Source organism: Microtus ochrogaster, unplaced genomic scaffold (assembly GCF_000317375.1).
Source record: "Microtus ochrogaster isolate Prairie Vole_2 unplaced genomic scaffold, MicOch1.0 UNK3, whole genome shotgun sequence".
NCBI classification, from domain to species: domain Eukaryota; kingdom Metazoa; phylum Chordata; class Mammalia; order Rodentia; family Cricetidae; genus Microtus; species Microtus ochrogaster.
The window spans coordinates 2,713,879-2,725,758 of record NW_004949101.1 but is presented as its reverse complement, the minus strand read 5'-3'; the positions used below and the strand labels follow the sequence as shown (position 1 = coordinate 2,725,758).

Sequence of the window (11,880 nt, the reverse complement as noted above, 5' to 3'; positions counted from 1 at the left end):
TAGCTTCTTTAGGATCACCATTGTAGACTCCGTGACCCTTATTTATGGCTAGAAACCAATTATGAGTGAGTACATCCCATATTCATCTTTTTGGGCCTCTCTTAAATGAGAACACTTGCTTCTAGCAAGCAGAGCTCACCTGAGAAAGTGTTGCTATCAGTAAGCCATGCTTTACTCTATTCTGTCTAGAATTACTTCCCAAGCTCTCTCAGGCTTTATGTGGATGTAATTGTCCCTGTGGGTGCCATTCTGTTGACTGAGGTTTCTGTCCTGCCCAGTTCCTGCAGTTTTAAGTCCCCCCAAAAAATCACACAGAGGTCTACATTAGTTAAAAACTGATTGGCCCATTAGCTCAGGCTTCTTATTAACTAATTCTTATAACTTACATTAGCCCATAATTCTTGTCTGAGTTAGCCACGTGGCTCGGTCCTTTTCAGTGAGGCAGTAATATCTTGCTTCCTCTGAGAGTGGGTCATTACTAGAGACTGGGCTTCCCTCTTCTCAGAATTCTCCTGTTCTCATTGCCCCGCCTCTATTTCCTATCTGGTCACCCTGCCTATACTTCCTGTCTGGCTACTGGCCAATCAGCATTCTATTAAAAATAACACAAGTGACAGGATAAATGACCATTGTCCCACAGCATTGTTTTTCATGTTTAGTGTTTGTATTATTATGTAGTGAAGGAATTTTCATTTCTGACTCAATCTATTTGGTGTTCTGTAAGATTCTTACACCTTTATAAGCATGTCCTTCTTTAGGCTGGAAATTTTTTCTATGATTTTGTTAAATATCTTCTCTGGGTTTTTGAGCTGGGTTTCTTCTCCTTCTTCTATTCCTGTTATTCTTATGTTTGGTCTTTTCCAGACTTCCTAGATGCTTTGTGTTAGGAATGTTTTAGATTTAACATTTTCTTTCACAGATGAATGTATTTCCTTTATTGTGCCTTCAATGCCTGACATTCTATGTTTCATCTCTTGTATTCTGTTGGTGCTGTTTGCATCTATAGTTCCTGTTTGCTTACCCAAATTTTCCATTTCTAGGATTCCTTCATTTTGTGTTTTCTTTATTGCTTCTATTTCCACTTCAGGTCTTGAACTGTTTTCTTCACCTGATTGTTTTTTCTTGGCTTTCTTTTAGGTGTTTATTGAGTCTTTCCAATTTTTGTTGTTTGTTTTTTCCTCTGTTTCTTTAAGGGATTTGTTCAGATCATCTTTAAGACATCTATCATTTTCATAAAGTAAGTTTAAGGTCAATTTTCTGTGCTTCAGTTGTGTTGAGTTGTTCAGTTCTTGCCGTTGTAGGATAACTGGGCTCTGGTGATACCATATTGCCCTTTCTGTTATTTGTGTTATTTGATTGTGTTTTTACACTGGCATTTAGGTATCTAGATTTAGGTGATACAGCTGCCCAGGCTGTGGGCCCTAGTGTGGAGCCCAGGGGATGCGGTGCAGTCTGGTTTTGATGGCCGGCTTTGAGACGTGTTAGAGGGCAGTAAGTGCTGTCTTACCTGGGGTTCCTAATAAATGCATTTCTTACTTGTTACTTGAAAATATTTTCTTGACATTAGTTTTCTGACCTTCTAATTCTGTCTCTGACTATGATTTCGATATATCCAGGTCTTCTTTTGGAATCTCTCTCTCAGAGTTCCTATATTTAACTTCCATGCCTTTCCCTTATTCACTTACAGTTTCTTCTTGATATTAAATTATGTTATAGGCAAGATTTATTTTGGGGACTTATGAAGGCAGTACATTGATTTTGAAAATTCTCCCCTGTCATCTGAATTATCCTTTTCCTCACTGTAGCAAGTCATGTTTCTCCCCTCTTGTCTGTCATGTTAGTGTCTCACAGTCTGTGTCGTGAATGAAAGATTGAATCGCCACTGTGGGTGGCAGGCATGGATGCGACTCTCCACTTCTTCTCCACTGATACTGGCAGGGCTACCCACCTGACCAACCGGGAGGTGGGCATCCATTCTTTCACTTCCACTTGTACTCTTGGATGTAGTAGCAATAGGCAGGCAGGAACCCCAGTGTGGACCCAGAGAAGAAGGTTTAACCAAGCCATAAAGTTTCCTTTCACAGTGACACTGCCTTACACGCTGGCCTCTCTTCTACCCCGTTATTCTTTTTCGAAAATTTAAATAAAAAAATCTAAATAAAAAATGTTCTTGTTATTTAAGGGACTTGGGATGAGAATAAAATTAGGTGCACGCGGCCCATCTGCTGTTCTGAAGTTAATGACCCCCATTAGCTCCCTGCCTTTTCCTTTTCAATGATTTCTCAGTCTTGCCTATATCACTCTTTTTATGTTATAATGAGCAATGTTTCCTTGGTAATTAAAGTCTTGTGGTATAAAAGCCATTCCAGGGTCAATGAAGATTGAAAGGCTGCCAGAACTGCTCTGGGGTGCCACCACTTGCTGGGTGGTTGCAATTTCTGCTATACTTTGGAACAGAAGCTGGGTGCTGGCGGGCAAAGGAGGAGACATTTGTATACATATTGAAAGCTGTCACAGCTTGCTGGTCACAACTTAAGCTGAGTTCTTCATATTCTTCAGTCTCTGTTCTTGAAACTGTATTTTATCCATCTGCATTTGGTTTGATTTTTCATTTGGTGTGGCTGTTATTTATGCTATGTTTGGATTTGCACTCAATGGGTTTACAGTAGAGACTTGGAGGCCATATTTGTCAAAAATGAATTTTCCTGTCATCAGGGACAGTCACATGCACTTTGAATTATCCCTCTTCCTTCCCTGCTCTCAACGGTGCACACCAGAGTGGTGAAGGGGGCCAGGCTGCACAGTGCACAGTTAGCACGCATGAGTCCTGATTCCTGATTAGCACGCATGAAGGGGGCCAGGCTGCACAGTGCACAGTTAGCACGCATGAGTCCTGATTCCACGGTAGTGTGAAGAGACAAAGGCCCATGAAGACAGGAGCCCCATGCCCAGGATTTTCCTCTCTGAGGAAACATTCCTGAGTTCCTTAAATTGCCTCCCATTGCATAAACCCCTTATGTGTCACAGGAGCAGAGGGAGGAATGCCATACCCCGCTAGGGTTCTTTCTTCCCAACTAAGGTGTGTACTAATGGGTATAACTCCGAGATGGAATATTTCTCCACTAGCAGGTGACTGGTAACAAGTCCAGGAGACCGGGGAGCCTGTCTACTGATTCTCAGATACGTGTGCTCCGCACTTGCCCTGACTCACTGGAGCTCCTCGTGCCCAGAAATGCCCAGAAATGTGCTGAGACCGCTATGCGGAACCTGACCCGGCACTGAGGCTTGCCAGGTTGACAGCAGCCAAAGACCTAAGAACTAAACTTGTTAGCCACTTTCCACAGACAGCTACCTGAACAAGCACACACTTTCTTTTTTAAGAGTCAGTAAGCCAAGCATGGCAGTGTCTGTAAACCTGTAATCCCAGAACTCAGGAGGCTGAGGCAAAGGGATCACGAGTTCTAGGCTAGCCTTACTTACATAGTGAGTTCAAGGTGAGCCTGAGCTCCCGGAGAGAGACCCAGTCTCGATAACCAAGGGCTGTGGATGTAGCTCAGAGGTAGAGCACTGGCCAAGCATGCGCAAGACTCTCAGCTCAACCCCCAGTGCTGCAAACACAATTAAAGACAGGACAATGAATAGTGGAAGAAACACACTTTTCACTATTGCACTTGAAGCAATTTTTAACAATTGTGTGCGTGTGTGTGTTTATCCATGTGTGGGCGCATATATATGTGCATGCATGGGGAAGCAAAAGCACAGCCTCAGGGATTGTTTCTCAGGAGCCAACTCTCAAATTGGCCTGCCATTTGCTGAATGAGGCTGTGTGGCCCATGAGCTCCAGGAATCCTCCTGTCTCTATCTCCCCAGCCCTGGGATTAGAGTACAGCACAGAAGACTTTTTTTTGGGGGGGGGGGGAGAGCGGGCATGGGTTCTGAGGATCAGTTAAGGTCCTTGTGTTTGAATGAGAAGATTTTTACCAAGTAAGCTATTCCCCAGCCCCACTTAAGGGACTTTTTTGCATAGCTCTTTATCACAACATGCACACAGGTAACTGGTTTGAAACATCCTTCCTCTGCCTCTTCTCTAGGATATAGAGTACATACGATCTCATTATAACATCGAGGATTTCATCTACTTCAGCCACCACCAGCAAGAAGAACATGGGCGCTTGAACCATTTTGCCCTGAACCCTATTTTCCGACACTACACCAAGTTTTTCCTGAAGGAGATCCTTCGCTTAGGCTATAAGTCATGTCTCTACTACCCCATATACCCACAATCTCGGGAGAACAAGGTAAGAGGCTGACATGGGCTGTCCCCTCCTGCGCATAGGTGTGCATGGTGGCGTCCCGTGTGCGCTGCATCTTATTTGTTCTGCTCATGAGGACTTTGCCTGTAGCATGAAGCTGGATCTCCACGGGCCATATTTGATTAGGCCATTTGCTTCACTGTGGCGAAAGTCCGGGAGGCTTCCAGTTTTTGAAACAACAAGAACCAATGTAATTAGACAAATTGGTTGGTTTTCCTATATTGGCAAAATGGCAACCGAAAACTCTAGCTGAACAAGACACAAGCAGCCAATTATTTCTCATGGTGCGAAGCCAACATGACCCTATCATGTTCTTTGAAATATAGAACCCTACAGAAATGAAATGAGTAAAATAAAGTAGTTCCAGCCTATAAAATTGGTGTGCTATACAGTGCATTCTGAATAAAATTTATAACCATTTCCATAAAAACAATGGATGAACGGGGGAGACGTACAGTTGTAATGGAACTCCGCTATAGGGAATACCTATGCCGTTTCATCTAATGCTTGCTATATTTCCACCGAGTAACACAGCAACAGAGACCGTGCACATGTTGCTTATATCCATCCAAATACCAGCTCATCTCACCTCCACGTCCTCCTCTTATCCTGCTTTGGTGCTCAGGACTGCATGATTTACCGTGCAGGCTGTGCCCTTGTTTTTTCTTCCTCAAGCTGTGTCTCATAGGAGCTACTGATACACACACACACACACACACACACACACACACACACACACACACACGCAGACACCTTCACCTACTCATGTACTGTCACCTGGATGTTCCACAAGTAAGTGTGATTTAGGCCAGATTCCCATGGGGACTCTGAAAACTGGTCCCTTGGTCACTAACGGTGGTCCCCAGCTTGGTATGTACTTTCAAAGTTGAGTAGAAGATGTCCCCTCAGTTCTGGGTCACGGCCTCAAGCTTTTCCACATTCTGCTGAGAGCCCTTGACACTGTCACCCTTTTTCTCAGTGTCCACGAGGAACTAAGGGCAATTTTCAGATGCTCTTACTTGCCAAAGTATTTCTCAATCTGTGAGCACATTAGCGCATACACTTATAATAGTTGTGCCCCTGTATCATCTTAAACAAAAGCCAGCTGGAGGAAGCCTGTGGAAAAGAGTTGTCGTGAGCTGTGGACCCTGCTTCAGGGAGGTTTTGTTTTGGTTTGGTGCCTGTGTCCCCTGTAAAATGTAGCAGGCCAGCAAGATGATTAATGACCCAGAAGATCACAGTTGTACAGGAAAACCCTGGCCCCAAACAATTTCCTTCACTTTACGCTTGACTGAATACCAACTGTGTGACCTTCCAGGTGTGATATTAAATTCTTAGTTTCTATTTGCCACACTACCTGGATGTGGGATGTCAAGAGCAAAGTGCACTTGCGTCCACAGTAAAGACATCTTGGGCATTTCATTGCCCCCGCGTCTGCTTTCCAACCAGTGTGGCGTTAGGAAAGCCGCAAAGCACACTTGGAAACACTTTCCTCAGTCACACTGCTAGTTGATTTACACCAAAGACAAGAGTGACATGCCGTCCCAAGTCATTTGAGTGAGAAGTCCCAAATTCAGCCCGAAGTCCTCTGCCAGTGAAATCGAGCTGCCTGTATCTCACTGTGGCAGTTGCTCTCCCTTTACCTCATGCAATCATCTTCATCAGGATGTAGACCAGTGGTTCTCAACCTGTGGGTCACGACCCCTCTGGGGATCAACTATCAGCTATCCTGCATGTCAGATATTTGTATGACGATTCGTATTAGTAGCAGAATTACAGTTATGGAGGAGCAATGAAAATAATTTTATGATTGAGAACAACGGACATAGACATTCACAGACATGCAAACCGCACTCTGGCCAGGGTTTCCTGGGTTCCGATTTTCAGTAACATGTGAAGTCAGGATGTGAGGTGCAGTGGTGAAGGAGTTTTGAAAGTTCTTCTGGCTGGGCAGTGGTGGTGCACACCTTTCCTCTCAGCAACAAAAGACAGAGGCAGGCGGATTTCTGTGAGTTTGAGGCCAGCCTGGTCAACAGAATTTGTTACACAGAGAAGCCCTATCTTGAAAAAAGACAAAAACAGAAACAAACAAGCAAACAAAAGCTCTCATGGAAGCTGATATAAATGCCCATCGCTACTTTAAAATGGCACACAAATCATATACAAACTGTTACATCTATTACGATACATCTAATTCTGCTTTACTTTTTTCTCTCTCTAGCTTCAATTCAGTAAGTAGATACATCATTGCCAGTTTGGTTTTTTCGCAGTTTTACACTTGAGGGTTGTACTGGCAGGTTTTGTGTGTCAACTTGACACAAGCTAGAGTCATCAGAGAAAGGAGCCGGCCGAGGGAAGGCCTTTATGAGATCCAGCTGTATGGCATTTTCTCATTTAGTGATCAATGTGGGAGGTCTCAGTCCATGGTGGGTGGTGCCATCCCTGGGCCACTGGTCCTGGCTTCTGTAAGAAGGCGGGCTAAATAAGCCTTGTGAAACAAGCCAGTAAGCAGCTCTCCTCCATGGCCTCTGCACCAGCTCCTGCCTCTAGGTTCCTGCCCTGTTTAAGTTGCTGTCCTGGCTTCCTTCTATTATGATATGAAAGTGTAAGCCAAATAAACCCTTACCTCCCCAACTTGCTTTTTGGTAATGGTTTTTCATTGCAGCAATAGAAACCCTAACTGTGACAATGTTTTCTTGGCCCTGAGTTTCTTTTTCTTTTTTTATAATTCCCAAGATTGCACAAATGTGAGAGACACTGTTCTCTGTCAAGTTTTAAAAACTAGATAAAATTAATATTTAAGGCATTGTTGTAAAAGTTGTTTATCTCTTTCAGCAAGCATAAATCCAGTTCATAACTTCATCATAATACAAATCAAAATTATTTGATTCTCTTCTCTACCCCCACTCTCCAGTTTTATTCCTTCATTCTAAGACCCTTATTTTATTTTTTTTAAAAAGCCCCAGTGATGTTGCCCGAGTGCTTTCACATCTGGCCTCTGCTGCCCCCTGGGTGGCATTTTTATCTACGTGTGTTAAAGCAGCTTGTGCCAGACACACAAAGGTTAACAGGGCTCGGATAACACAGCTTAATGGGGTCAAATCAAGCTGATTCACGATCACTATGGAGAAGAATATTCTCCTGGGGGAAATACTTGTACTGAAAAATCCCATAAACCAAACCACTTGTTTATCTGTCATTCCCACAGAGATAGTAATGGAATTACTCTCGTAATTATCTTCATTAGTGTCAGGCATTATCTACAATTCATTCCTCTGCTCGAAGAGTATGTTTGTTTATTTGCTGATTTTTTTCCCCTCCCCTCTCTGACTTGGCCGAGTGAAGAGTTTCGTATTTGTCAAGCAGCGTGCCGACATCTGCGCTGTGCGCCTCTGACATTCTCTCCCCTAAAGTAGAGATTGCTGCCTTTCAGATCCAGAACTCCTACGCCCACTCCCTAACATCTGCCCTTCATTACTTGGTTCCCGTGCGACCACGACGACAGATTGTCTATCCTCTGGAAAAGCTTGGCATAAACGCTCCATCAAAGGAGGTCTCCAAGGATCAGGTGGGTAGCAGGGCGGCAGGCAGGGAGGCACGGTGCCAGCTCCTGCGGGCTTGGCAGATGGGGTGGCAGCCCTGTCTTCACCGAGCAGGCTGCTTCTTAGTTACAGGGAACCTGGCGCTCATACCCTTACAGGCGGTGCCCTGCGAGGGCTCCCCGCAGCCTTGCCCTCAAGTGGTTATTTCACCAGAAGCCTAAAACAGTAGCCACATCCTCCTTCAGAGGATTCAGCAGGGACACTCTGTGTGTTGTTGCTGGTCCTTAGACAAATGAGTGGCCTAGAGCCAAACGCACCCCCCAGCATATTTTATCGTTGTTCCCTGTCCTCAGAAGAATCCCCCTTTCAATTGATTGTTTGCTTTTAAGTCAGTCAGTGGTCTTCTTGCCATTAGGACAAAGCTGCCAGAGATATGTCATGTTGGAGGTGTTTAGTCTTAAGCTGGTGTTGTTTTTTTGTTTTTGATTTTTAATACTTGCATAAAAACTCCTGTGGGATGTCAAAATGAGTAACAGGCTTGTTTATTTTACCCTCCTTGAGGTAAAAACTAGTCCTGGAATGCCTTTCTGACCAGACAAGAAAAGGGCCTAGTACCCGCATGTCAAAGCTCATGTATGTGAAGACACAGCCAGCTTTTGTGATTGTTGTCATTTAAATGGAAAATGGGACCAACATGTAGGCTCCCAGTGTTCTGGGTACTTTGAGTTTAAAAGCAAAATACCTTAGCGGCTAAGTTTTGCTCTTCCTAAAAGCTAAAAAAGGAGAGTAAAAGTTCAAACATTTCAAACATTAATTCCAGGAACTATTCCTCAGAGTTGAGGGATCTCTTCACAGGGAACGTATGAATGATGCCCCCAGCTTGGCTTCACACAGGGGTGGGGACTTCCCACTCCAGTCCAGAGGCCTCAGTTCTCTGGAACTGAGGTTGCTTCAAGTCTGGCAGGATCCTTATACAACAGAAGAACTTCAAATGGCCAAAAGACACTTAAGGTCATGCTCAACTTCCTTAGCAATCAGGGAAATGCAAATCAAGACAACTTTAAGATACCATCTTACACCTGTTAGAATGGCTAAAATCAAAAACACCAATGATAGCCTTTGCTGGAGAGGTTGTGGAGAAAGGGGTTTTGGTGGGAATTCCCATTTTGGTGGGAATGCAAACTTGTGCAGCCACTCTGGAAAGCAGTGTGGCGGTTTCTCAGGAAATTCAGGATCAACCTACCCCTGGACCCAGCAATACCACTCTTGGGAATATACCCAAGAGAGGCCCTATCATACAACAAAAGTATATGCTCAACTATGTTCATAGCAGCATTGTTTGTAATAGCCAGAACCTGGAAACAACCTAGATGCCCTTCAATGGAAGAATGGATGAAGAAAGTATGGAATATATACATATTAGAGTATTACTCAGCAGTAAAAAACAAGGACTTCTTATATTAGTAAAATAACAAAATTTGTATTTATTTTCTGACAATTACATATCTATATTTGAGGAGAGACTGAAAATGAACAGCTGTTTGGTTTTATTTATTTTTTGAAGTTTTTATTATGGAAGGTGGTAAGCAGATACAATCATATAGAACATGTTTCCTAATCCCCACCCCCTGCCATGAGAGACCTTTCCCTTACTCTTTTTTACAGATTTCTGTCTGTCATAGTTTTAGCAAAATTAATTCCTGGAAAAGTAACATTTGAAACGCAAAGACAGACAAAATCCAAGTTCAGTTATGTACTGTTAACTTTTGCAGACATAGAATTACTCTGTCGAATTACTAGAAACTTCCACGTGCTTAGGTCTTCACAGACCAATTTAACACATGACTTCTTATTGTGAACCACAGCCTGAGGGGTGCGGAAATCTGAAGGGGCCTGTAAGTAAGCAGAGATCACACCTGAGGGGACAAGCTATGGGGTGGGGGGTGGCTCTGGGCAGGGCAAAGACAGCAGCTGGTGAGCCTGAAGGAGTGGTTTCCAAGGAGAAAAGGGGACATCTATGTTAGGATGAGTTGGTAAGGCTGGATGGGACTTGTTAGTCAGTGTAGCCAAATAATGAGTTTTGACTGTTGGGCCTTGGTGTTTTGGTAGCTGAACCTCAGTAATTAGCATCAGGAGTAAGTTAGGCATAAGGACATAGCCAAGTAAGTGAATGGGCCTTGACGGCAAGCAGGAATGTAATCTAATGGTTTAGTAAGGGAGAGGGCAGCGGGAAGGGTAGACCTGTTTACACCATGTTTGCAGTCCTGGGGCCGGCCCATTATAGAGTCCTAAAAACTCTCCATATACACAGCACCTGGAGACAGTCATTTGCTATTCTTGGCCAGTTGGTATCTTCCTTCTCCCTGCTTGCTTCCCCTTCCCCCAGCATCATCTGGAAGCAAACACCATGGGCAGATTCTTTGTATTATCAGTCTATGGGCATGGTCTTAGTGTCAGGGTCCACTGCGCTCTGAAGGTGAGATATACAGGCGCCCACCAGGAGGACCAGGGCCCTCTTGCATTGGGACATCCTGGAATGGGTCAGAGGAAGCTGCTGTATGCTGTATCTGTCTCAGAAACAGCTTCCATAATTCTGATGAGAAGCGCGCGCGCGCGTGTGTGTGTGTGTGTGTGTGTGTGTGTGTGTGTGTGTGTTTGTATGTGATCTCACCAGATGATGCTTTGCAGTGTATGAACCAGATCCGGTAAAGATGACCGATGTCATACCTTTGCAACTGTTGCCTACAGGCCTTCACGCAGACAGGGCTGGGCCTTTTGTGTTATTGGGGCTCCTGTGACTTCAGCCAGCACTTTCATGGAATGAGCGGGGGTGTTCAAGCTGTCTGGAAGGCATGCAGAGCCGTTGCATGGTGCATGAGCATATTGTTCCAAGCATGCAAGATGCTCCTGCTTGTCCTCTGCCTGCCTCTGGGAGCCTCTGGAACTGAGCCATGTTGAGATGAGCTGGAGCTCCAGGTGGAGAGAAAACATTTTGTTTCATTAAAAATAATCCTAGCATTACTTCTGAGGTTGGCGTGATTTGAAATCATTGCTTACATGTAATAACCTTTTCCCTGCTCATGTCAGAATGTGTGACTCCTTCTCCTTCTAGAGCCCTGGCACATCTTGAGACACAAGGGAAACGGATAGTATAAACCTGGGTTCCAGGAAGAAAAACCCTCAATGGGCCGGTGAGAAAAACAATAGTGCAGATGTTTGCCTGTTGCACAGTCCTGGTCCTGTGGTATCTACGGCATTGGTGAATTCTGACTGTCTAGGAGCTGCATCTACTGTTACTGACCACATCCAATCTTGATGTGTATTTTAGTAAACTGAAGATTTACTAAGGGGATTGGGAAAGGCGATTGGTGGCATTTACCCTGTACAGTGTCTGGAGTTAGATCATCAGCTTTGCATAAAATGAAGAGCGGTGGGGTTTCAAGACCAATGAACAGTATCTGGGCTGGGGCCACAGCTCAGTGGAGGAACGCTTGTCTAGAGTGTGAAGGGTCTTCTCTTTGATCTCCAGCACTTCCTCAAACAAACACAGTAGCGACACTAAACTCGAGTAACAATTTTGAAAACATAAAGATCCTATTCAAAGGATCAGCAACACTATAACCCACATAGAATGGACCTAAGTAAGTATCTAAAACTTGAGGTGCTGATTTATATCATTTAAACTTGTTTTTCTTTTTTTCTCTTTAAAAAAACCTTTTAGATGGGTTCAACATTTTAAGCAATTGTCTGAGAAAAGTTGAGCCCAATATGGTTGTTTGGAGGAATAATTTCAGTGTGGTCCAAGTACATCCCTATCTGAGAAGAGAAGTAGAATTGCTATGGCTGAACCATGCAGGGCAGACAGTCACCATTTCTCACAGAATTCCCTTTCCGCTGTAAGTCTCACATCCCTCTGCCACATGCAGCAGCTTCCACACCCCCCACCCCATTCCATTTCTCTCCAGCCACTTGCTTCTTATGCCTTTGACCATGCTTAGCGCATCTCCAAGTGGCCATCTCCTTGC

At 44.2% G+C, this 11,880-nt stretch overlaps 1 protein-coding gene across 1 annotated transcript in view; it reads left to right on the top strand.

Moving 5' to 3' along the window:
• Positions 1 to 11,880, top strand: part of Cfap61 (cilia and flagella associated protein 61) — a 265,147-nt gene that overhangs the window by 107,541 nt on the left and 145,726 nt on the right. The window contains exons 16-17 of the mRNA XM_026788484.1: positions 4,092 to 4,298; positions 7,747 to 7,881. Of these exons, the coding sequence (XP_026644285.1) occupies positions 4,092 to 4,298; positions 7,747 to 7,881 (342 nt within the window). The remainder of the gene's footprint in view (positions 1 to 4,091; positions 4,299 to 7,746; positions 7,882 to 11,880) is intronic.